Here is a 27,775-nt window from a genome sequence, read left to right as displayed (position 1 = left end):
GAAATGGCACTCTCGCATACCTGCAGGACTTAGCATTTAAGGAAAATGAGTAAAGGGAGCCTGGGGAGAGGGCAAGTAGGAGCGCACAGGCTTGTCTAAAGGGGCCAACTGCCCCCAGCTCTGCTGATCCAGGTGACGCCTCCAAGCCAGGGCCCAACCTCCTGATTTTCTGGGACACCGTTGGGTCTTGTGACTTCCTACTCTGATCACTGGGACCCAGGCTTCCTACTGTGATCGGTGCAGTTCTTTGATTTCAACTTTTTAGAGTCACCCACACATCCACCTCCCCAGGACACAAACACAGTCCCTGAAAGAACTAGACTGAATTGGGTTTCAACATCAACCGCCTCACAGTCCCAGAACCACTGCTATTCCGTTTTGGGTTTCCCCCATCAATAGAGTCTACCTCTTCCTTCTCTCATAGTAATCTGACTTTGGGGAGCCTGTTTCCCTTCCCTCCCACTGGATTTTCAATAGAGTCACAAGTAACCCCAATTTTTTAAAATTATGGTAAAATGCACATAACATAAACTCTACCATTTTAACCAATTTAAAGTGTACAATTCAGTGGCATTAGTATATTTACAATGTTGTGCAACCATCACCACTATCTAGTTCCAGAAGATTTTCATCACCCGAAAAGGAAATCACGTATGCATTAAGCAGTCCCTCGCCATTCTCCCCTCTCCCCAGCCTCTGGCATCCACTAATCTGCTTTAGTCTCCATAGTGTCTTCTTAGTCTGTAGATCCACCGTCTCTATGGATTTGCCTATTTTGGATATTTCATATAAATTAACTCATATAATATGTAGCATTTTGTGTCTGGATTCTTTCACTTACCATTTAATATTTTCGAGGTTTATCTACTTTGTAGCATGTTTCAGTACTTCTTTCCTGAATGATATTCCATGGCATAGTCATGCCACATTTTGTTTATCTATTCATCAGCTGATGAACATTTGAGTTGTTTCTACTTTTTGGCTACACTTAATAGAGCTGCTATGAACATCTGTGTGTGAGTTTTTGTTTGAGCACATATTTTCAATTTTTTTTTTTTGAGTGTATACCTAGGAGTGAAATTGCTAGGTCGTACGGTAATTTTATGATTAACTTATTGAGAAACCACCAATTGTTTTTCACAGTAGCTGCATCATTTTATATTCTCACCAGCAATGTATGAGGGTTCTTCACATCCTTGCCAACACTTATTTTCCATTTTTAAAATTATTATTATCATAGCCATCCTAGTGGGTATAAAATGGTGTCTCATTGTGGTTTTGATTTGCATTTCCCTAATGACATTGAGCATCTTTTCATGTGCTTGTTGGCCACTGGTATATCTTCTTCGGAGAAGTGTCTATTGAAGTCCTTTGCTCTCGATAAAATTGAGTTGTTTGTCTTTTTATTGTCAAATTGTAAGAATTCAATATATATTCTGGGTACTAGACCCTTATCAGATATACGACTTGCGAAACTTTTCTCCCATTCTGTAAACTGTCTTTTCATTCTCTTGTTAGTGTCCTTTGATGCACAAAATTTTTAATTTTGATGAAGTCCAATTTATCTATTTTTTCTTTGTTGCTTGTGCTTTGGGTGTCATGTCTAAGAAACCATTGCTGAATTCAAGGTCATAAAGATTTAATTCTATGTTTCCTTACAAGAGTTGTAGAGTTTTAGCTCTTATATTTAGCTCTCTGATCCATTTTGAGCTAAGTTTTTACACGGTATAAGGTTAGAGTCCAACATTTCTTCTGCATGTAGACATCCAGGCTTCCCAGCACCATGTGTTAAAGACACAATTATTTCCCCCATTGAATAGTCATGGTACCCTTGTCAGAAATCAATTGACCACAGCTGTATGGGTTCATTTCTGAACTCTCAATTCCATTCCCACAATGTTGTTTTTTTTTTAAGTTAAAATGTATTGACCTTCTAAATAAGGTATAGGGATTGTGAATAAAGCTTAGTATATACTTATTAAATCCTAACATATTTAATACTGCTTCCAATTTAGCATAGGAATTACTTCCCAAAATGTTCATCACAGCTGGATTGAAAAAGTATTTTTAAAATGTGGCAGTGTGGTTTAGATGAGTATACCACATTATAAGTCTACTGGAAATCCAAAGGGATTTGCCTTTGAGGAAGTTGAAACAAAAGAACAAGCAGCAAAATATCTTCAGATCCAGATCCATCACTAAAATATGGAAATATAGTTGACCCGTGAGTAACATGGGTTTGAATTGTGTGTGTCCACTTGTATGGTTCAGTACTACACAATCCATGGTGGGTTGAATCTATGGATGTGGAACTTCAGATACCAAGGACCAACTGTGGGACTTGAGCTTCCTCCCATTTTGGTATCCGCACAGGTCCTGGAACCAATTCCCTGTAGATACTGAGGGATGACTACTTTTTTTTTTTCAGTTTCAAAGCAAGAACAACCACTTAAAAGAGATAGGGAGCCCAGTCATGACAAACTTGCAATCATCAACATCCTTTAACCTTTTACCTTCCTGGATTAGTTTCCCAAGAGTCCTGTTTCTTCCAGAAGGGTTCTCCCATGGGTTTTTATAACTAGGAATCTTGAGAAATTTTGGGGTTGGGATGACTCAATCCCTTTCCGTCCAGAAAGTTCTTAGTTTCTTTATGCAGATTGATCCAATGCACCCCAGAGCTCTACTCACCAAGAGGAATTTGGAGAACTGGTTTTATCACACTCAAGAAAAATAAAGTTCTTCTTATAGCTTCCTCTTCCAGTGCATGGGGTATGGGGTGTCTTCCTTGTTTTAAGAAAACTACTCAAGTGATTTTCTTTTTCCAAAGTAAAGAAGACTGACTGTTTCCAGCTGAAATTATAAATGAAAGCTACTCTTGCTTAAAAAAATAAAATTTGTCTATAAATGTATAATTTAAAAAATTATATACACATATAAAGTACTGTATATGTATCTACCTATAAATTATAGTTATGCAAACTTCAGAGAATAAAAATGACCCTATATTTATGTCATAGAACATAAGGTAATCCCCCAAATCTTTTAAATTACAAACCAATGTTTTTATAATGTTTCCTAAAGTCTCATGTTCATAAGGTTAGGTACCTTCAACATTTCTATTCTGGGTAGGAAGGTTATCAGCTGTGGTCTGAGCAAGCCCAAATCCTCCTGGGAGGCCAAAAGGGGGGTTGTCCAGAACTTTCCCACAAGCTTCTGTTTATTGGGATATAAGCACACAGAAATCCCCACATTTCTGTACTGTGACAGCTGATACCCTTAATGAGAATAAACTTGAAGGATCTTCTGAATCACTAAAGAAAGGCTAGCACTAATTATAATCAGCAAGTTGACTATGTTTTACTATAGTCAAATTCTTTCTTTACAATTGGTTTATTCTTGAAGTTTGGAAGGCTACACAAGGAGTGTGGGGTTCCTCTAGGGAGGAAGTGAAATTGGTCGGGAGGGGAGCTTTCACTTTTTACTACATATTTTTCCGGATTAAATTGTTTGAGATGTTTACAATGAGCATATATTGTTTCAGGAATACCAGTGTTTAAATTTTAAGTAACAGGCTGCTGAGAGGCAAACAAGAGTTCTTTAACTTAAAAATAATGGACGGATTTTTGCCACAATCCCTTGAATCCCATTACCTAAGTATTCAACAAACAGAGACACCTGCTTCCCCATCATTCTGGAGGCCTGCAGTTGTTCTCAGGGTTCCGCTTGTCAGGTTAGGGTGACTTTCCTCCATGTGGCCAGAGACCCTTCCTCTTTTCCTTGATTTCTTTCATTTCAAATCGAGGACTGCTGTTTACCAATGCGAAATACAGCAACCTGGTTAGTTAACGTCTCATTACCAGGAAAGCCTGGATCCCTAGAGAAGGCTTTTGTGAGCCCTGGGGAAAGCATGTCCCCATTGAACTGGGCTAATCCCGGTCATTATTTTTATGATTAGGGAATCAAGTTAAATGGCAGTGGTTGTGTCCATCAGCAAATACCGCAGAGTGCAGCGTGAGGTTTAACACATAAACAATTTCTTTGCAAAACAAAAGCTCCCTTTTGAGTGGCTTTCTACTTTTACTTCTTTAAATTACCACCTGTAGTCCTTCTGCCCTTCCAGGATAGGAACGCTGAGCTTTATACACGTTACTGTGTACTTGACTTTGGGGTAAGACCAGGAAGAAGACACCATTATGTGGATGTGAATTTTTTAAAATGCCCATTAAGAGGGCAAACCCTAAGAGTTCTCATCACATGGAAAAAAATGTTTTTTCTATTTCTTTAATTTTTTTATCTATATGAGATGATGGATGCTCACTAAACTTATTGTGGTAATTATTTCACAACGTACGCAAGTCAAATCATTATACTGTACACCTTAAACTTATTCAATGCTGTATGTCAATGATATCTCAATAAAACTGTTAGAAAAAAAAGAAAAGAAACAGAAATAAAATACCTCCCCCCAATGCCCATGAACCAGTCAAATTCTCCTAATGATATATTACTCCAGTGAAAGCCAGTACAGGGTATTATGCTGGTGAAGAAAGCCAATTCTGGATCAGAAAGCCTGAAGCTGAATCTCAGCTCTGCAAATTACAAGCTGAGAAACCTTGAGCAAGTTGCTTAAACTCTCTGAGCCTCCATTTCCTCATCTGCAAAATAGGGATAATGCAAAGATTTCCTTCATTGGGTCAGTGTAAAAAAGAGATGAGATATTGTCTGGCACAAAGTAAACTCTCAATGTGTTAGCAATTTCTTAAATCAATTAACAAAGTAATGAGAATAATCTGAATTCAGCTCTGAAGTTGCATCCTACAATTGCTGTTAGGATATGGAGCCAAGAGGCCGAAGAATCAATGATTCATCAGATTGAAAGTGAGGTCTTCTCCAAGGGTTTGCAGAGTATTGAGTACATAAAGGATTTCATAATTGTATAACTTTAGGCATTGGTTAGCTGGTAGGCAAGTAACGTGGCTGTGAGGTGGTGACTGCAGGCAGGGAAGGAGTGCGAGGCTGCCTGGGAGTGACATTACCCTTCACCGAGCTATACTTCTGAATTCCTCTTAGCTCAGTTTTCCTTGCTTCTTGGCAAATCAGACAAAAACAGGGCTTCCCTGGTGGTACAGTGGTTGGGAGTCCACCTCCCAATGCAGGGGACACGGGTTTGAGCCCTGGTCCGGGAAGATCCCACATGCCGTGGAGCGGCTGAGCCCGTGCGCCACAACTACTGAGCCTGCACGCCACAACTACTGAAGCCCATGCGCCTAGAGCCCATGCAGCCAAAAACTTTTAAAAATAAAATAAATAAATAAAATAAATAAATTTATTAAAAAAAAATCAGACAAAAACATGGCAGTAGCTATCCTCTCTGGATGATTCCCTGGAGCTTTTCTAATTGCTTTGGAGGAAGATACTTAATGTATTACAGTTGCTGCTAAGATGCTGGAAAGTAACACAGTGGACAACCCTTCAGCAGTGCTCACAAGAGGAAACCTCCAACTTGGTGTGAGATGCCTCAGAAGGTTATTACTACATCTTTGCCATGACTTGACATACTAGCGATTATACTGAAGCATTTTACACTCTAGAAAGGCAGATTTCAACATAAAGGAAACACAGGTCTGTGAAATCTCTTTCAATTACCTACTGAAATAGTACAGTTCCCAACTCCCTCACAAATTCAGTTTTCTCTCTGTGAACATGCTTTGTGATTTCTTCTCAGATATTTGGCAAAACAAAACAAAGTTGGTTTCATTCTGGTGGTTATGAGTGTTCCTTATTGTCCTTAGGAACTAATTATAAAAACCTGCAAAAATCACATATTTCCTGGTATTGTAGAAATACAGATATTCATCTGCGGTATGACAGTATGCTTCCTAGGAGTTACTTGGGCTTTCGGGGAGAATTAGAAGTGTGTTCTAGAGTAGCGTTTTTATTTTTAAATTTTTTTCTTCCTGTTTTGTTGAGATATAATTGACATACAGCACTGTATAAGTTTAAGGTGTATGATGTGACTTACATACAGCATGAACTGATAACCACAGTAAGTTTAGTGAACATCCATCTCATAGAGACAAAAAATTAAAGAAATAGAAAAAAATGTTTTCCTTGGGATGAGAACTCAGGATTTACTCTCTTAACTTTCATACATAACACACAGCAATGTTAATTATATTTATCGTGTTGTACCTTACACCCCTAGTGCTTATTTACCTTATAACTGCAAGTTTGAGCCTTTTGACTGCCTTCATCCAATTCCCCCTCCCCCACTCCCACCTCTGGTAACCACAAATCTGATCTCTTTTTCTATGAGTTTGTTTTTGAAGTATAATTGACCTACAACACTATGTTAGTTCCTGTTACACAACATAGTGATTCGATATTTCTATACATTTCAAAATGATCACAATAAGTCTATAGTTACGATCTGTCATCATACAAGGATATTACATAATTATTGACTATATTCCCCACACTGTACATTTCATACCCCTAACTTATTGACTTTGCAACTGGAAGTTTGTACCTCTTAATCTCCCTCACCTATTTCTCTCCTCCAGCCACCCTCCTCCCCTCTGGCAACCACCTGTCTTTTCTCTGTATCTATGACTCTGTTTCCGTTTTATGTTTATTCATGTGTTTTGTTTTTTAGACTCCACACGTAAGTGAAATCATACAGTATTTGTCTTTCTCTGATTTATTTCACTTGACATAATACCCTCTAGGTCCATCCATGTTGTTGCAAATGGCAAGATTTCATTCTTTTTTATGGCTGAGTAATATTCCAGTGTATACATGTATATACACATCTTCCTCAACCATTCATCTTTTGATGGGCACTTAGATTGGTTCCATTAAAGAAGCATTTTTTAAATGGTGGGTTGTAGCACATTAGTGGGTAGTAAATTCAATTTAGTGGGTTGTGAATAGCATTTTTACATATCAGTCTAATCTGATAGAAAAGAGTTTTCCTTTATCATTAAGGACCCTCTTTAGAACTTTAGAACACTTTAACTCCAATCTTCCTACTCTCAACTTTCATATGATTGTTGTCTAGAATTTCCATTTCCCCTCAGTTATCCCCCATTGGGGTCTGTGTGTGTGTGTGTATGTGTGTATTTTATATATTACATTGTATATATATGTTGCATTGTATTATATATATTTGTATATAATAGTCAATGCATATATATATAATAGTCAATGCCTATTTAGATTGATCAGCTTCCTCATTCACCATTTTTCTTGCATCCCACTCCCACTCCTTCCTTATGGGTTCAATTTCCTTCTAACCGAAGAACCTCATTTAGTAGTTCTTTCAGTAAACGATGTGTTTGAAAATGTACTTACTCTTGCTCTTGAATGATAATTTCGTGGGGCATATAATTCTAGGTTGAACATTACTTTCCCTTAGGATTAGATGATAATACACTGTTTTCTGGCACATACTACTGCTGATTGGAAGTCTTAGTGTCATTGTTTTTCATTTGTAGGTAATTCTTCCTTCAAGATGGCTTTAAGGCTTCTTCGCTTTTGGCATTCCAAAGTTTCACCACGCGTCTTGATGTGGTTTTGTCCTTATCTATCTAGTTCAAGATTCACGTTTCTTCAACTTTGTAATATTCTCACTCAATATCTCTGTGAATGTTGCCTCTGCCCATTCATTCTATTGTCACCCTCTGAAACTCCTATTAGATTTTTGTTGGACCTTCTCATTCTGTCTCTGTCTCAATGCTTTGCCACATTTCCCATTTCTCTCTCTCTGCTGCATTCTATCGCCCAGCTTACTAATTACTCCTCCAGCTGTGTCTGTCTGCTGCTTAACTCACACCCAAAACATGGTCCACAGACCCGCAACATCAGCATCACCTGGGATTTGTTAGCAATGCAAGTTCATGGGCTCCACCTGAGGCCTATGAAGTCAGAATTGAATTAGAGTGGCGCCCAGGAATCCGTGTTTTAACCAACTCTCCAGGTGATTCTGATGCTCACTGAAGTTTGAGAGGGACTGCGTTAGCCCATTCACTAAATTGTTTTCATTTCTACAGGTGGTACTTAGTTCTTTTTCAAACCTGATTTTTTTTTTTTTCCTTATAGCCCTGTTCTTTCAGCAAGGTTTATATTCTTTCAAAAATTTTTTACTAAATCTCTAAAATCATCTTAAACATACTTATTTCATAGTTTCAAACTGCCACTCTTGGGGGCCTGGCTTCTCCAGTTAGCTGTATTTACTGACTCCCCGCTTCCTTGCTGGTTTATTTTTATTATGAGCTCATAATCACTGAGGGCCCTAATTCCAGGTCCAAGTTTGCCCAGGTCTGAGGTCATGTCTTTTATCCAGGGGTCAGTAAGCTTTTTTTGGTAAAAAGTCAGATAGTAAATATTTTTTGGCTTTATGGGCCATATAATCTCTGTCCCAGCGACTCAACTCTGCCATTATACAGAGAAGCAGCCATAGCCAACTTGTTTTAAAAACATAGGCATGGGGGCTTCCCTGGTGGCGCAGTGGTTGAGAATCTGCCTGCCAATGCAGGGGACACGGGTTCGAGCCCTGGTCCGGGAAGATCCCATATGCCGCGGAGCAAATGGGCCCGTGAGCCACAATTGCTGAGCCTGGGCGTCTGGAGCCTGTGCTCTGCAACAAGAGAGGCCGCGACAGTGAGAGGCCCGCGCACCGCGATGAAGAGTGACCCCCGCTTGCCGCAACTAGAGAAAGCCCTCGCACAGAAACGAAGATCCAACACAGCCATAAATTAATTAATTAATTAATTAATTAATTAAAAAAAACAAAAAACAAAAAACATGGGCATGACTGTTCCAATAAAACTTTATAAAAATAGACAGTGGGCTAGATTTGGTCCACAGGCTATAGTTTGCCCACCCCTGCTCTTATCCTTGAGTGGACATTTTCTAATGTAGCCCCCAGCTTCCCTAATTGCCTCTTCCATCTCTCTCTGGGTATTTCATAAATATTATTGTTTTAAGACCATTTCTTCAACTACCTGATGATACTGAGATCACTTAGGGCACTTGTTAAAAACAGCATCCCAGGCTGTTGCCCTGTAGGTTCTGATTCAGTCCATGTGAGGTGGTAAAAGACGTGAGTATCTTTAGTAAGAACCCCAGGTGATCTAGTGATTCAAAAAGTTTGTGAAACCCACTCTCATGGAAGAGGATGCAAAGAATGAACTTAATGTTATGAGGCTGTACCACTTAGTCTCAGTCCTTACTCACGTGTTGCCACATTGATTATTGCAAATCCCTAAAATCAGAGTCAAGAAGGACCACTCAGCCTCCTAGTGTGTGGTCAGGAGGCAGGGTCTGTGTGACTCATGAACAGCAGCTGCTTTTTGTGGGCTAATCTTTTCAGTGAAATTCTAGAAAGTCCTTCTCCCAGGAAACCACGCCTATTTTTTTTTTTCCTTTTACTAAAGTCCCTTTAATAATAAAGCCATACCGCAGTACATACGTGGAAAAAATGGAATTTCCCCCAACAGCTCAGTGATGACAGTTGAGATAAAGTTCATCCAACTTTTCTTGGTACTTGTTTACCCAAATAATCAGGGAATGAGTAAGTTGCAAAAGCATTTTAGGTATTTGATGAACCTTCCAATGATTTACAGAGTTAAATCACAGCAAAGTTTGCTATGCCACAGACTGTGTTATTGCATAAAGCTTTGATCTCTTTCTTACCATCAATACCCAGAGCTGACATTCATGCTGCCCAGATGCTTCTAACGTGTAGTCAAGGTTGAAGGCTACTGCTCTCCACCACGAGTGGCCCTCAAAGACTGCTCCCCAGTACGAGTGGCCCTCAAAGACTGCTCCCCACCACGAGTGGCCCTCAAAGTGCCACCCCCCAACCAGCAGCATCAGCATCATTGGAGGACGAGTTTGAAATGCTCCACTCCTGTCCTGCTGACTCAGGTACTCTGGGGTTGGGGCCCAGCAATCGGTGTGTTAACAGGCCTTCCAGATAATTCTGATGCAGGCTACCATTTGAGAATTGTTGCACTGTGCCCCCAGTGGATCCCTGCCCCTTTGAAAACTTTGCCACTCTCCTCATTAAGAGGGGAGTGTATTCCCCCTTCTCCTGATCTAGGTGAGCCTGGTGAATTACTCTGACCAATAGAAGGGAACTGAAATGCTGCTGTGCCAGTTCCAGAGTCTAGGTCTCAAGAAGGCTTGAAGCTTCCACTTTTGCCCTCCTGGAATGTTTCTTCCATGATGCAAGGAAGCTGGTCTGGCTGACTGGAGGATGACAGGCCACACGGAGGAGAACTAAAGTGCCCCAGCCAAGCACGGCACCGACATCCCATACACATGCATGAGCCACCCTGGACCTTCTAGTGCAGCCGGGAGACCTTCTCGGGGAGAACGCCATCCTGGCCAAGGAACACCTGCTGAAGGGGGTGCAGAGGAGGCTGGACGCAGAGCCCAGCGTGGAGCCCAGCATGGACATCCTGCAGCTGAGGCCCCTGAATGCAGTGTTCACCATCAAACTACCGAATGAACGCAGCCACATGAATGAGCTGAGGAGAAAGCAGCAGGGGAACCACCCGGATGACCCACAGAATCGTGAAAGATAATCAACTGCTATGATTTTAAGTCACTAAGATTCAGCAGCAGAAGGGACTAAGTTGCGGCTGTGCAATTTACCCCTAAACTTTGCCTTGAAGGGCAATCGGTTAGCCCTTTAAAGCAAAAGTCTCTAGGAAGGCTGGGAATGTGGCTGGTCCTAACTGCCAGGCAGGGTGCTGGGTGCCTGGCTTCGTGGGCACTGCCCTGTGCTGTTGTCACACAGGCCCCGTGCTTCAAAGGGCTTCACGCTTGTTCTAAGGCTCTGCTGTCGCCATCTGGAAATTCGTAATAACTTTGAACAAAGGGCCCTGCAGATTATGTAGCCAGTCCTGCTAAACGCAGCTTCTTCAGTTATTCCTTACAACAATCCTAAGAATTGGGTTTATCAGCTCTCATCACATATTTGGGATACGTTGTGAGCAAATAAAAAGGGGGGCTTTGCAGACAGTCTGGCAAGTTGGCAAAGCATTTTAGGGGCCATATTAAGAAGAATCCCTTTGCTGACAAAACCCAGAGTATATTTAAACAACTACAGGACCAGGCAGCGGGAAGGAAAAGGGCCTGGCCTGGGAAGCTAAGCCCCGAGAAGTCCAAACTCACTATTTATAGTGCTGTGGCCTATTTTGGCCTGCTGGGAGGCCCTGAAAATTGCCCTGAGATCTGGGCCTGGAACTGATGATGGAAACCAGGCACTTTCATTCTGGGATGTGGCTGGAATCATGCTGGGCACAGACAGAGGTCTTTCTGATGAGCTCAAGGACATTTTGAAAAACAGGATTTTCTTTGACAGAGAATTTTTTAAAAATTAAGGAAAACCATCAGGCCATGACCAGGAATATATTCCTAGGGAAGAAAATGCATGGATCACATCAAGTCAATAAAGAGCTAACAATTAGCCAGGCACTGTGCTAAGCGCTTGACATGTACCATCTCATTTATATCCTCACATACAACCCTGAGAGGGTAGCACTATTATTATCCCCATTTTACAGGAAAGGAAATTGAGGCTTGGAAAATTAAGTAATTTAAGGAAGGTCACAGGGTTGGTAAGGCAGGATTCAAACCCACATCACAGCCCTCCATCTGCCCAGGCTGTCACCTACAGCACTGCTTCTCCAACTTTGGCATGCAAGACTCGCCTGGGAGTCTCGTGAAGATGCAGATTCTGATTCAGGAGGTCTGGGGTGGGGCCTAAATTCTGCATTTCCAACAAGTTGCCATGTGAAAATAATACCACTGGTCCACGGATCACAATTTGAGGAGCAAGGATGAGTCTTCCTTCTTCTACTTTCAACCTCCTGCAATCTGCTCCCTCAACAGCAGCCTGAGTTATTGGGGTAGTTTCCAATGCTGCATAACAAATGAACCCCAAAATTGGGTGGTTTAAAACAACAACAAGCTCTTATTCCCTCACACAGCTCCTGAGGGTCAGGAAGCCGGGTGTAGCTGAGCTGGGAGGTTGTGGCTCAGGTTCTCTCATGGGGTTACAATCAGCATGGCAGCTGGGCCTGTATTCCCCTGAAGGCTGGACTGGGCTGGAAGAGCTACAGCTAAGATGGCTCACTCATGTGGCTGTTGGCTGGAGGCCTCAGGTTCTTGTCATGTAGGCATCTCTGTAGGGCAGCTCGTGACATGGCCGCAGGCTTCTCCCAGAGTGAGTGATCCAAGAGAGAGACACTAAGACTGCAGTGTCTTTTATAACCTAATCTTGGAAGTGACATACCTTTATATTGTCATATTCTATTGGTCACACATAGCTACTCTGGTACAGTTGTGGGAAGGGACCCCCAGGAACGTGAATACCAGGAGATGGGGGTCACTACTACCATAGTTTCCTGATGAAAAGTGAGTCAGATCATGTCACTCCTCTGCTTCAAACCCCATCATCACTTCTCATCAGAGTCAGCATAAAAATCCAAAGTTCCATCATCCTGATGAGAGCTCACATTTGACTGCATGGGATCTGGTCCCTGACTACTTTCTCACCTCCCTTCCCTCATCCCCAGCTCACTTTAATCAACCGCACTGACCCTCTTGTTGGTCCTCAAATACCTCTAGCATCCTCTTGCTCCTGCAGGCCTTTGCATGTGCTTTTCCTACTGCCTAGAATGAACTTCATTCACATCTCTTCTCAAATAACACCTTTTCAGAGAGGCCTTTCTTGACCAGACCCACCATCTGAAATGGTAGCCTCTGTTATTCTCTAGCCCTTTGGTTTGCTTTATTTTGCTGCACGGTACTTACTTGTAGTAGATAATGTTCAGCTCGGAGTATACTTCTCAGCTCCACTGACGCTGGGCTTGGCCATGTGACCTGCTTTGGCCGACAGAATGTGTGAGGAAGTGGCGTGTGCCAGTTCCCAGCCTCCGCCTTAAGACTCATTGTGTGTGTGCTTTGTTCACCCCTTTGAGAGCTTTTGACCTCCGGTGTAAAAAGAACAAGGCCCTCTTAGCCTGCTGATCTCAGAAGAATGACAGACCCTAGAGCAAAACTAAATAGAACCCAGATGCCTGGAGCCAAGTGTAGCCAAACCCAGCCTAGAGCAGCCCTGGCTGATCTGCAGACATGGGAGTAAGATGTAAATGTATGTTGTAAGCCACTGGGTTTGGGGGTAGTTTGTTAAACAGCATTATTGTGACAATAGCTAACTGATACACTTCTTGACATTATATTACAGATTGATGTATATCTGTTTATAGTCAATGGCAAGAATGCAACCTCCAGGAGGGCAGGGACTTGGTCTTATTCCCTGCAGTATGTCCAGCATCTAGACCAATGCCCACCTTCTGCATAGTAGGTACTCAATAAACACTAGTAAACGAATATCAGTGAGTGAATTGATTCTAACTGTAGATCCTGCTTGCTTAACTTTTATGCCTGACTGTTTTCAAAGTAGTCCAAGAATTTGCAAAGTATTTTTAAAAACTGTCTTGAAAAGGAGTTCTAGGCAGCATGCCCTCCATGAGGAGAATGTGACGCACACTGAGGTGTCTGCATTGTCTCTGTGCCAGATGCCATCCCTCTTCACCTGGGCCACATCTGAAGCCATCCAGAAATGACAGCTAGCCCCTGCCTGAGAACGGAAGTGCTGCTTTAAATGACACTGGTTCACCTGGTCGGGTGGCTGTCCCCAGAGGAAGGCCAGGGAGATGGCTAATGACACACACAAAGGGAGGAAATGCCCCCCACCACCACGTGGAACAGCTGCACCAGGAGACACCCCTCTCTGGAGAGGAGGAAGAGGAAGTCAGCAAAGCTGCAAAGCTGACCAGCAATCTGGGGAAGCCGACACTCACGAGAAAGCAGAAGGAAAAAAGAAGCTGGTCCTTAGAACACTCATTGTCTGGACTTGCTGAGGAAATAAAAACTGACACTAATTCTAAAGTTTTTTTCGGTCCTGCCATCTCGGGGCACTTTGGATTGGGAGTATTCTGAAAGAGAAAATATTTGGCCAAATTCCTACCTGCCAACTACATTAGAAGGGTGTTTCCCTTAAAACACAAATGCTCAGCATAGATCTATGCGTGCTGATGTGGAAAGCTGTCCTGAAGGCTAAATGAAAGGTCAAGATGCAGGCTGTGGAGTGTGAGCCCATATTTATAAAAATATCCCGTATTCATAAAGAGTGCAATACATATACATAAATGTTCGTATATACAATGGAAAAACACTGAAAAGACACACACCAAACTGTCAACAGTGGTTGCATCTGGGAAACAGGTTTAGAGTAGGACAGGACTGGAGATTTCACATTTTACTTTAAACTATTTTAACAATACTTGTTATGTTCTGAATGTTTGTGTCCCTCCAAAATTCATATATTGAAGTCCTAACCCCCAATGTGATGATATTAGGGGGTGGAGCCTTTGGGAGGTGACCAGGGTTAGATGAGGTCACAAAGGTAGGGTCCTCATGGTAGGATTAGTGCCCTTATAAGAAGAAATCACAGTGCTTGTTTTTCTCTCTGCCACGGGTGGACACGGTGAGAAGGCAGCCAACTGCAAGCCTAGAAGAGGGCTCTCAGCAGACTCCACATCTGCCAGCACCTTGATCTTGGATCGCTCAGCCTCCAGAACTGTGAGAAATAAATGTTTGCTGTTTAAGCCACCCAGTCTGTGATATTCTGTTAGAGCCGCCCGAACTAAGACATTATTTCCATATGGTTTCATTTTTGCTTACAATGAGTATTGGCCTTTTTACAATAAAAATATCAATAAAAGACTTTTTCATACAAAGATGGCCATTTTTTTTCTGTACCGGAGCTGACATGCTGCTCCTTGCAATATTTTCAGAGGTGGTCAGATGTGGTTGTAAAAGGACATCTTGTTTCACACGATGAGTGCCAGTGACAAGGGGCCCTTCTCTGAGAAGCAGACCTCCTCTCACTGGCTCTGAGGTAAGGGTTGGATCATGAGATACTCTGTACTTGTATCCTTGGCACTACGCCTCTGCTTGCCTGTCCTTCTAGTTACATCAGTGTTTGCTTTCTGCAAACATGCTGACTTGACCCATCCAGGAAGGATCCGAGGTCTACAGTGGTACCCAGTTCTGCCAACATCACCACAGTCTTGAGGAGTGTATTTATACCACTTCTTGTCTCCGTCTGTGTTGGCGTTACAGTTACTCTCATACACCAAGCAATCTTTTAAGACACACACAAAATTGACAGAGAAACATTGATCTTTCCAGTTGGTCTTTAAAACCTCGCATTTGTTTAGGAACTTTTCCAAGAGGAAAAGACACTGATATGTCTTTCAATTACATCCACATTAATACCATCCATTTCTGCATCTACAGTTCACAGGACACTTTCCCATGCGTTGCCACTGAAAATCATTTTGATCCTTCTGAGAACCTAGTGAGATAGACTGGGCAGCTATTATTGTGCTCAACTTAAAGAAAATAATTTAAGGTTCTGAGTTTAGTGATTTGTCTTGGACCATTCAACTAGTAGGTAGCAAAGTTGATTCCAGCTCATCAGTGGGCCTAAACCCTGGTGCATGTTAGAGTCACCTGGGTGCTTTAAACAAATGCCCATCTCCTGTTCTTACCATAGTCAGTTGAACAAGAATCTCAGAGAATGAGGCCCTGGGTATTAGAATTTTAAAATAAAATCTTTCCACAGATGACTTTCATACATAGCGAGCTTGAGACCATTGCAATCTGTAGGTATAAATAAGCCATCCTTACGTTACTCACATGTGTTTATTCACCACCAGGTGAAGGCCTCCCTTGTGCTGGAGTTCTACAGTAGAATACTGCACAACAGTAAAAAGGAAGGGGCTGCTGATACACGCAACCACGTGGAAGACCTTCATACGTATCAGGCCAAGTGAGAGAAGTCAGACTCAAAGGTTACACACTTTATGATTCCATTTGTATGCCATTCTGGAAAGGCAGAACCACAGGGGCAGAAAACAGATCATGGGTGCCAGGCCCTGGTGGTGGGAGCAGGGGTTAACTACAAAGGGGCAGCATGAGGGAATTTGGGGGGATGATAAATGTTCTATATCCTGATTAGGGGAGTGGTTAGACTATATGGATTTGTCAAAATTGAGAGACTGTACACTAAAAGGGTAAATTGTAAATTTTACTGTATGTAACATGTATCTTAGTAAGCCTGATTAAAACACACATACACACACACAATGCAATACTACTACACACCTACTAAAATGGCTAAAATTAAAAAGACTGACCATACCAAGATCAATAGTTCAGGACTTGGAACAACGGGAACTCTCATACGTTGCTGGTAGGAATGGCTTTTTCAAAAAAAGGAGAGAGATGGGGTTCTGAGGACATTCAGACCTGGGCTTGAATTCTGGCTCTACCACTTATCATTGTGTGACGTTGGCCAAGTCACTATGGGTTTTTAGGCCTTGGTTGGTTCATCTGCACATGGGATAATAGAAGTATATACCTGCCTACTTTATAGGATAAGCATAAGTCCTAAAGGAGATGTTGCTTGTGAAATGCTTGATGTAGTGCCTGGCACATAGCAATGACCAATAATATTAGATTTGGCTATTTTTAATATTATTATCATTCTTCTTGGTATAGCTGTCTCTGGGCTCCTCCAGGAATGGATGAGCTCTGTGACTACAGTTCTTGGCAAGTAGAAGGCCCTCAACACACGTTTGTCAAATGAAAGAATGAACAAATAAAGTCACATGCAATGGAAGGCGTAAGGCCTCTATTTGAGTGTAATGGCAGAAGGGTTGGCACTGGTCATTCTTGGGAGCATTCCACTTCAAGAATTACAGGTCTAATTTCTGAATTCCCAGCCAAAACCAGGACCTCTACATCATTGAGAAGTTTAGGAGTTTTATTCTACTTGTTCAGTGGGACTTGTATAGGTGGCCTTCGCTTCCCTAATGGCTTATAAATATTTCCCACATGTTAGAAAGTGCTCAAAATCAATTTCAAATACGTGGGTTTCACAAATACCTCTGGAATGGCCTAACAAAGAGACCTCTTTAGGATTGAATCTTCTGCTTGGGAAGGTAATGTGGTAGTGGAGATGGACTGAAACTGGATTCATGAGCCAACAAACAACAAGAAGATCCCATAGAGAAGACACATCTTTCCACACGGAGTTCCTGGTAGGGGAGCCCTAGGCCGAGACTGCTCATCAAATCACAAAGGGCATGGCCAGCCCCTCTGAGGCTAGCGAGAAATGGCTGTGCACCATCAAGAGGGGAACTGGTGGTAATTTGATGCAATGCCCCATTTCTAGCATTCCTTTTGCACAATACAATGTCTGACTTTTCCTGGCAAAGGCTGCTCACCTGCCAGCAGATATCAGCAATTGGAAGAGAAATTCCAAATGATGAAAATCTTTTCTGTCCAGCTCTCAGATGAACTAAACGTGCCCAGTATGCCTTCAGCTGATGCTCTCCTTTAAAAACCCTGCTGGGGGACTTCCCTGCTGGTCCAGTGGTTAAGAATCCATCTGCCAATGCAGGGGACATGGGTTCTATCCCTGGTCCAGAAAGATTCCACATGCTGTGGGGCAACTAAGCCCGTGCGCCACAACTACTGAGCCTGAGCTCTAGAGTCTGCATGCCTCAACTACTGAGCCCACGCACTGCAACTACTGAAGCCCACGCGCCTAGAGCCCATGCTCTGCAACAAGAGATGCCAACGCAATGAGGAGCCCACATACGGCAACGAAGAGTAGCCCCCGCTCACCACAACTATAGAAAGCCCGCACGCAGCAACAAAGACCCAGCGCAGCCAAAAAATATATATATATACACAAAATAAAATTTAAAAAATTAAAAATAATTTTAAAAAATTAAAAATTAAAAAATTAAAAAGCCTGCTTGGGGATCATAATTTTTCATAGCAAACTTCATTTCCTCACATTACAAGGCTTGGTGAAGAGGTGGTTCATGAAGGCCAATGATAAAATGAATATACTTTTCTCAAGTGTAACCTCTGGGAAATTAATAAGCACAGCTGTTGAGTTCAAGGATCTTGGTGCATAAGCAACTCCCCAAAGGAGCCGGGGTTAACTACAAGTGGGCAGCATGAGGGAATTTAAAAAATTTTTTAAAAGTCCACGTTTAAGTGCCTGCTTATACCCCTGAGAAGAGCTTATAAAATAGAACAATACAGTTTGCTCTTCTTCGTTTTCAAATGCCCTCATTAGAAAGATCATTTAAGGGATTTGATTATTCACTAAAATATTTATGAAGTGCCTAATATGTGTCAGACAGTGTTCTAGGGGCTGGGGATACAGGATGAACAAGTCAAGCAACTTCTATCCTCCTGGAGCTCACATTCTAGTCAGGGTGACAGGCAGTAGAAAAGTGAATATCCAACACAATGTCAGGTAGTTGGTAAGTGATAAGCAGGACATAAAGCATAGTAAGAGGCTGTGGAGTGATGGGGTGGTGCTATTTTGGAAATGGTGACCAGGAGAGACATCCAAGAAGAACCCTGAATGAGGCAGGAAGGGTATCATGATTGACAGCTGCCAGTGCAAAGAACAAACAGCAAGTGCAAAGGCCCTGAGCCAGGAGCATGCCTGATGTGCCTGAGGAACTACAAGGAGGCCACTAGCTGGCTTTTCTAAAAGATTCCCTATTAAGGAAAACAGAACCACCACTACCACCACCACCACCAACAGCTAATATTTATTTTGGATTTATTATGCACCTGGCACTGTGCTAAGCCCCCTCAATGTGGACTAATCATCTGATTCGATCTTCATAAGTAGGAACTATTATTATTGACTCAGCCGCTTTCCTTGGTCTCTCAGCTCCGATAGCCTCTGCAGTCACTTCTCCCGCAGGCTCTTCACACAATGGCAAGGTGGTTGTTGATGGTCTAGCCTCTCAGCAGGCTATCAAGCTCCTCCGTCCCAGCAACTCTTAGGAGAATCCCAGAATGGAGTTTCACTAGGTGTGACTGGCCTTCCACTGCCCATCATGAACTAACCCCTGCAGCCAGAAGAATGTGATATTTGAGTGTCCATGTTACCAAATGAATCACATCCAAGCTGGCTCAGGCCGGAGGGAAGGGGGACACTGCACAACTCTAAACCTTGTATGCTTTGTTTATACCAAGCTGTTTCTCCTTGAGGGTGCCTCATTTACCCCAGGTCAGTTCACTATTGACAAAGGGATAACTGCACAGATTCTCATCGTTCTCTGCAGGATCTCCACTTTTTTTTTTTTTTCTCTTAAACTTTGCAAAGCCACAAAGGGGGCTGCTGGAGCAACCTTGCACTGTATTGTTCATCAAATAACATTAATGATTGATGGCCATTGTGATTCTCAGTTGTCACAATGCCTGGAGGGAGAGTTGATGTTGGGAGGAGGGGAAAATTGCATGCCACGCTGGTGTCTAGGCAGAGTTAGACAGAATAAAATAAAACAAAGGGCAGAAGGCTTAAAACACCAGGAGCCTATTTAGGCAGAATCAATATTCGGTGGATTTATCTGGTCTCTGCCTCCTAAATCATTAAAGAAATTTCAATCATTATGGCCCATGAGAACCTCATATGAACATCATGAAAGAACAGTCTTCTCCATCAGTTGATACCTACTACATCTAGTATTTCATAAGCAAAAGAGCACCACTAATGTGGTAGTCTGGATTATCACCAAACACACTTCAGAAAGGAGACTGTGAGAGGACCAGATTTCATTCACAATATCCAAATGGATTTTTAAAAACCCCACTCAGTTTTGCATGTTGAAACAATCTGGCTTTCTAACCGTTAACGTAGTATTTTGAAAGAAGAAAGAAGAACATGTCTACTTCTATAGAAGTGCCTAATGTCGAGAAATAACTAACTCTCAGGAACCTATTTACAATGCTAATTATAACATCACAACTCTCAAGAATGGTTTACTACAAATAGCTTTTCATATCAGGTGACATTTCTGTTCATGTGGTCAGTTTTAAAATATTTTATGAAATGTCTGGATGGTTTTATGACATCTGAGGTTGTCAGATTTCTGGATTTTAAAACTTCCTGGCAAGAATATTATTCAGACTTAAAAAAGGAAGAAAGTTCTGACACATGCTACAATATAGGTGAAACTTGAGGATATTTTGCTAAGTGAAATAAGCCAAAAGGTTAAATTCTGTATGATGCCATTTACATGAGGTACTTAGAAGTAGTCAAATTCATAGAGACAGAAAGTAGGAGGGTGATTGCCAGAGGCTGGGACAGGGGGAGTAGGAAGTTAATGGATACAGAGTTTCAGTTTAGAAAGATGGATGGTAGTGATGGTTGCAAAACAATGTAAATGTACTTAATGTCACTGAACTGTGCACTAAAAATTGGTTAAAATAGTAAATTTTATGTTATATATATTTTACTACACACACAAATTTTTATGGGAGACTGTATTTTTCCTTCATAGTGTTTAAGAAAGTACAAGTAAAGGTTTTTGTTAACTTCAAAAAACTTCATGTTAAGTGTAGTAAAAACTAGACCCCTACCAGGTAGAAACTGCTGGCCCTACACCCATAGACCCTAGACTGGTTGGAGCTGGAAAACTGATGATCAAGATTCCTGAAATACCACCCTATCACCTCACCATCTACCAATCAAAAATCGCCCATGAGCTGATTAGGCACCCTGCAACTCTCACCCCTAACACTGTCTTTAAAAACCTTTCCCTAAAAGCCATCAGAGAGTTTGGGTCTTTTGAGGATTAGCTGCCCATTCCCCTTGCTGGCACCCTGCAATAAACACTGTACTTTCCTTCACTACAACCCAGTGCCAGTAGATTGGCTCTGCTGTGCATCTGGTGAGCAGACCTGAGTTTGGTTCAGTAACACTGTCCTTCTAAAAATCCGGAACAAGACAAGGATGCCCACTCTCACCACTTTTATTCAACTTAGTATTAGAAGTCCTAGCCTAAGCAACTAGGCAAGAAAAAGAAATAAAAGACATCCAAATTGGAAAGGAAGAAGTAAAACTGTCACTATATGTGGATGACATAATTTTAAATATAGAAAACCCTAAAGACTCCACCAAAAAACTATTAAAAATAATAAATGAATACAGTAAAGTTACAGGGTACAAAATCAAAATACAAAAATCTACTTCATTTCTGTATGCTAAAAATGAACAAGCAGGAGGAGAAATTAAGAAAGCAATCCCATTTACAATTGCTACAAAAAGAATAAAATACCTAGGAATAAATTTAACCAAGGGATAAAAAACCTGTACAATAAAAACTCTAAGATATTGTTGAAAGAAACTGAAGAATACACAAATAAATGGACAGATATTTCATGCTCATGGATTGGAAGGATTAACACTGTTAAAATGTCCATATTACCTAATGCAATCTACAGATTCAATGCAATCCCTATCAAAATCCCAAGGACATTTTTCACAGAAATAGAATTAAAAGTTCTAAAATTTATATGGAACCACAAAATACCCCAAATAGCCAAAGCAATTCTGAGAAAAAAAAGAACAAAGCTGGAAGTATCACCCTCCCTGATTTCAAGCTATTATATATTACAAAGCTATAGTAATCAAAACAGCATGGTGTTGGCAGAAAAACAGATACACAGATCAATGGAACATAACTGAGAGCCCAGAAATAAAGCCACACATATATGGACAATTAATTTATGACAAAGGAGCAAAGAACATACAATGGAGAAAGGATAGTCTCTTCAATAAATGTTGTTGGGAAAACTGAACAGCCACATGCAAAAAAATGAAAGTAGTTCTGTATCCACCATATACAAAAATCAATTCAAAATGGACTAAAGACTTCAATGAATCTAAGACCTGAAACCATAAAACTCCTAGGAAAAAACATAGGAAGTATGCCCTTTGACATTGGTCTTAGCAATATATTTCTGGATATGTCTCCTCAGGCAAGGGAGACAAAAGAAAAAATAAACAAATGAGACTACATCAAACTAAAAAGCTTTTGCACAGCAAAGGAAACCACCAACAAAACAAAAAGACAACCTACTGGATGAGAGATGGTATTTGCAAATCATATATCTTATAAGGGGTTAATATGGAAAATATATAAAGAACTTATACAACTCAACAAGAACAACAACAGAAACCCTATCAAAAATGGACAGCGGAGCTGAATAGACATTTTTCCAAAGAAGACATATATATGGCCAACAGGCACATGAAAAGATGTTCAACATCCTCATTATAATGGCTATTATCAAAAAGTAAAGAAATAATGAGTGTTAGTGAGGGTGTGGAGAAAAGGGAACCCTCATGCAGTGTTGGTGGGAATGTAAACTGGTGCAGCCACTATGGAAAATATCATGGAGATCCCTCAAAAAAATAAGAATAGAACTATCATATGATCCAGCTATTCCACTTCTGGGTATTTATCCAAAGAATATGAAAACACTAATTTGAAAAGATATATACACCCCTATGTTCACTGCAGCATTATTCACAATAGCCAAGATAGGGAAACAACATAAGTGCCCATCAACGGATGAATGGATAAAGAAGATGTAATATACACACACACACACACACACACACACACACACACACAATGGAATATTACTCAGGCACACAAAAAAAGAAATCTTGCCATTTGCAACAGCATAGTTGGACCTTTAGGGTATTACGCTAAGTAAAATAAGATGGAGAAAGACAAATACTGTATGATTTCATTCATATGTGGAATATAAAAAACAAACAAACCAAAAGACAAAATAAATGAACAAACCAAACCAAACAAAAACAAACACGTAGATACAGAGAACAGAAAAGTGGTTACCAGAGGGGAAGGGGCTGGGGCAAGGGTAAAATGGGTAAAGGGGATTGACTGTAGGGTGATGGGTGGAAACTAAATTTCTATTGGTGAGCATGCTGTAGTGTATACAGAGACTGAAATATAATGAAACCCATAAAATGGTATAAACTAAAGTTACCTCAATGAAAAGTAAATTTTAAAAAAGGTTGGAGGGTACTTTTAATAATAACTGCATAAGTGTTGGTGGAAATTCTAAATCATTCTTTAAGACCTGTTTTACAGAGAATCTTATTTCTGAGGTCTGGATGTTAGCTATACTATCCTATGTTCCAAATTCATCTAAAGGTTGTCCCCTGGTCTTCCACAGCACAAAAATTCCCCCTCAGACCAAATGCCGTAATTGCACATGACTCTTACCAGATAGGCTCTCCAGAAGGACTGAATGCAGAGCGCTGCTGCCGATTCTGTCAGCAGGAGGGAGAGTGGGATCGCCGGCCGGGGGCTGAAAAGCAATAAAATGGTCATAAGCCCATGAGAATCCATCCTTCAGCCTCAGCAGAGCCTTTGACAACATAATGGCCTCTCTGATTAAGTGCCTCATCTATTCCCATTCTTAGAAAGCAACAATGTCATTTTTCATAGAAAAGTGTAGGCTTGAGTTAGCATTTCTTTGTTTTAAAATCTGGGATGGATTTTTTGTTTTTAACCAGCATAATTTTTTTTTTTATAAATATATTTTGAGTGAATTAATTTATCTTTCGATAAAGTGTTGCACTTTATTTTTTTTTTTAATTTTTACACTTTCTTTATTTATTTATTTATTCTTGGCTGTGTTGGGTCTTCTTTTCTGTGCATGGGCTTTCTCTAGTTGCAGCAGTGGGGGCCACTCTTCATCGCGGTGCGCGGGCCTCTCACTGTCGCGGCCTCTCTTGTTGCGGAGCACAGGCTCCAGATGCGCAGGTTCAGCAATTGTGGCTCACGGGCCTAATTGCTCCGCGGCATGTGGGATCTTCCCAGACCAGGGCTCGAACCCATGTTCTCTGCATTGGCAGGCAGATTTTCAACCACTGCGCCACCAGGGAAACCCAACCAGCATAATCTTAAATCACTGTTAGCCTGCCCTGCTTTGAAGGGCTCAGGTTAGAAAGCTGCCTGTTAGTTCTGAAGGTGCAACATACATGTTATTGATATAAGCCTATGTGGACACAAAGCAAGAGACAAAGCAGAAGCCACATTTATATACTGCATTATGACTGAGATATAATAAAGGGCTCTTTTTCCAACTTTCTATTGAAGGGGAATTAAGTAGTCCATTTCTTTCCTGAAATACTACAATTTATCTCTGATCAGTGTACATTCCAATTTAATGTGGTTTAAATTCAAGAACATTTTAAATAAGTTCTACTACATCTCACTAAGCACTAAAATATCTCAAGAGCAGTGTCTGCTCTTGAGGGATTCTTAGATTATGGTGGATGTCTGATCATAGACACCACATTCAAAAATCATGGCTAAATGCTCTTTTTTTGTTGTTTATTTCCTAAAAGCTGTTTAGAGATACTAACTGCTGACCAGATTTTACAAGTCTGACTTAATTCTGGTTCCTTATGTTTCCCCAAAGCACAGCTACCTCTGAAAAACCAAAAGTCAAGACTTTTCAGATATAGTGCAAAGAAATAAACCTCTGAACGAATGTGGGTCACATGGAGACTGCTCTCAGGGCAGGATCCCCAGAAACGACTTTGCAAGTGAGGGATCCCCAAGAGTCTTGGCCTCCAGACTCTCCCTAATGACAGCCATCATTTGAGTTTACAGTAACCTTATTTTACAGAGAGAGGTTGACTAACCTGTCCAGGGTCGCACAGCTTATAAATGGCCTAGTCAGGATCTGGGCCCAGATCCACCCAATCTCCAAGCCCAGGCTTCCCTCACAATGCTGTGCTGACACCAGACCTCGGCTGGCCCACCACTTGCAGATGCCCAGCCTGACAGACTCCGGAGCTAACTGGTAACAATGCACAATTCTCCAGCATCTGGGGTTTTATTTCCTTCCAAACTCAGACTTAAAAACAACAACAAGAACAACAAAAAACCCCACCCTTGATACAGTATATTTGTGTGAATGAATGAATGCTCTTTTGGATTATTCCAAAATCAAAGAAATCAAAGCCGGGAAGAACCTAAGGGGTTATCAAGACCATTTCTAGCGAGTGCAGTGTTGCCGGGTTCCGGGTCTCCAGTTGGGCGGGTCCTTTCTAAGAGAACAAGAAACGGAGATTCTACTTCTTTGGAGAGATAATTACGACCTCCAAATGATAGCATTGTTAGAAACCTTTCCCTAATGTTCTGCTTTTATTTTTATTTGCTTTTTTTGTTTGTTCTGTTTTTGTTTTCACTTCTTTTTGCCTAACATCTAGATTTCTGGGCTGTAATAGAGCATTTGTATTTTTCTGGAGGTACACTGGCTCCCTGCTTTCCACATTAAATGTCTCTCCTCATACATTGTCCTTATTCTGTAAATCTTGGTTGCATGACACCAACAAATCACATCCCTGAAGTAAGTCTCCTTCACTAGTTAAAAAGCAACGGCTTCTAGAGAGACCTTGGTGTTTCTAAGGAGACCTTAGTGTGCTGGCAGCGAATTCATGAGAATAATGCTATCGTGCATCAAAACCAGCTGATATGTACTAAGAGCTTCCCCGGCTCCCCTCCTACCAGCCTTGCTCCTTGTGCTCTAGCCAGAGGCGCCCTTTTCATCTCCACCAATGTGCCCTCCCACCTCAGGGCCTTTGCAGAGGGGCTTTCCTCCGCCTCCAGTATCCTCTTACTCCCAGCCAGGTCACTGCATACAGTGTGCAAGCTGTTCTCCGCTCAAGGGCTCCCAGCAGATGGGCCAGAGGGCACTGAAACCCCAGCACATGCTCTGCCACCTCTGCCCTAGGGCAGGGGCACCTTTTACTAATTTGCTCAAGGGCACCTTGGGGCTGAGACCTCCTTCTCCCAGTTCACTTTTTTTTTTTTTGAATTTTAGAATTTTATTTATTTTTTTATACAGCTGGTTCTTATTAGTTATCCATTTTATACATATTAGTGTATACGTGTCAATCCCAATCTCCCAGTTCATCCCACCCCCCCACCCCCCCTTGGTGTCCATACGTTTGTTCTCTGCATCTGTGTCTCTATTTCTGCCCTGCAAACCAGTTCATCTGTACCATTTTTCTAGGTTCCACATATATGCGTTAATATACGATATTTGCTTTTCTCTTTCTGACTTACTTCACTCTGTATGACAGTCTCTAGGTCCATCCACGTCTCTACAAATGACCCAATTTCGTTCCTTTTCATGGCTGAGTAATATTCCATTGTATATATGTACCACATCTTCTTTATCCATTCGTCTGTCGATGGGCATTTAGGTTGCTTCCATGACCTGGCTATTGTAAACAGTGCTGCAATGAACATTGGGGTGCATGTGTCTTTTTGAATTATGGTTTTCTCTGGGTATATGCCCAGTAGTGGGACTGCTGGGTCATATGGTAATTCTATTTTTAGTTTTTTAAGGAACCTGCATACTGTTCTCCATAGTGGCTGTATCAATTTACGTTCCCACCAACAGTTCACTTTTATTATTTCTTCTGATCTCCACTCAAATGTTATGGAATGATGTCCTTTGATTAGATCAGGGTCATTGGCGCTCTGTGTAATTTTCCTTCCTAGTCCTTGGCCCGATTTGGAGATATAAATCTGTGTGATTATCTAAAGAACACCCCAATCCTCAACTAGACTGAAAGCTCCACGAGGGCAGAGACTGGGCCTGTGTTTGCTCCTCTTGGCATTTCCAGCACTTGGGACAACGTCTGGCGCATAGCAGACACTCAGTAAATCTTTGTGCGATGAGCCTCTGCCTAGCTCAGTGTGCTAAGCTCTTTCCACACAGCGTTTCATTAAATCCTCATGACATTAATCATGAGCTGCTGTTGTCCTTCTTTTAGAGTGAAGAAACTCAGGCAGAGAGGGGTGAAGCAGGTCGTTCAAGGTCACTGACTACTTCCTTCTAAGAACGCAAACTGCCCAGGAAACACAGGGAGTGGCCCACGGAGAAGAGGAGGGCAACTCACAAGGTCACTCATATGGAATTCAGGGTCTAGCAGCTGCGAGTGTTCAATAAAGGAAAACACAGCCATTTGCCTAGAAGATAAACATGAGGGGGGAAAAGCCATAATCATAGAAAATGCCGTCTTGATTAATCCTTACAATAATAACTTGGCAGGTATTCATTTGCCTGAAGTTCCACAGGGAAATCTGATGTCAGGACAGCAGAACGAAGTGGAGTTTGTCACTTGTATCTGAGGGGAGGTTTGATGGCGCCTTTCCGTTCAGCTACAATTTTCCTGTTTTAAGTACGTTTTTCTGTAGCGATGTCATGAAATCCTCAAAGTACCAGTACTCCCATTTAGGAATAGCAGTAGGAAAGGAGAATGGCAAATCTGGGGACACAACAGGCTAGGCGAGCCCAACAAAGGGCTTCCAGCAGTAATGAAACCCTGAACCGCTTTGCATCACAATGACATCTCCAAAAAGCAAAATGAGATTTCTAATAGGCCTTTAAGCAGTAATATGAGGCCACCTTTAGTGACATCCTTGCTTTCATGGCTAAATAATGGGGCGCTGTCTAGTTCCCAAAGCAAGAATAAGTATGAGAAAGCCAGTGTAAATCAGGTCAAATGAAAAGGACTTGATCTTCGGAGAGTAGTTCCTGGGAATTATCAATCATTTCAGCAGGTCAACTTGAAAGGATAGAAGCTATGCCAGGCCCTTTTCTCTCTTTTGGAATCAGTGCAACTGGCTTCAGGTCAGATAAAAATTGAGATTGAGTAGAGACGACTGCTCATCATGGGGGAACTGGGGAGGGGAGGGGGAACGAAAGCGTCAATCACAGGAGAAGGCAGCTGAGGCTCCCTGGG

General features: G+C 41.6%; 1 protein-coding gene across 2 annotated transcripts in view; it reads right to left on the bottom strand.

Annotated features, from left to right (window-relative positions):
- IQCK (IQ motif containing K) overlaps positions 1 to 27,775 on the bottom strand; it is a 128,559-nt gene that overhangs the window by 44,789 nt on the left and 55,995 nt on the right. For both annotated transcript variants that reach the window (XM_059898350.1, XM_059898351.1), the window contains one exon: positions 23,229 to 23,313. In XM_059898350.1, the coding sequence (XP_059754333.1) occupies positions 23,229 to 23,313 (85 nt within the window). The remainder of the gene's footprint in view (positions 1 to 23,228; positions 23,314 to 27,775) is intronic.

The sequence above is a fragment of the Balaenoptera ricei genome, chromosome 15 (assembly GCF_028023285.1).
Source record: "Balaenoptera ricei isolate mBalRic1 chromosome 15, mBalRic1.hap2, whole genome shotgun sequence".
NCBI classification, from domain to species: Eukaryota; Metazoa; Chordata; class Mammalia; order Artiodactyla; family Balaenopteridae; genus Balaenoptera; species Balaenoptera ricei.
The sequence above is the reverse complement of the archived record's forward strand: the minus strand, read 5'-3'. Positions and strand labels throughout refer to the sequence as shown.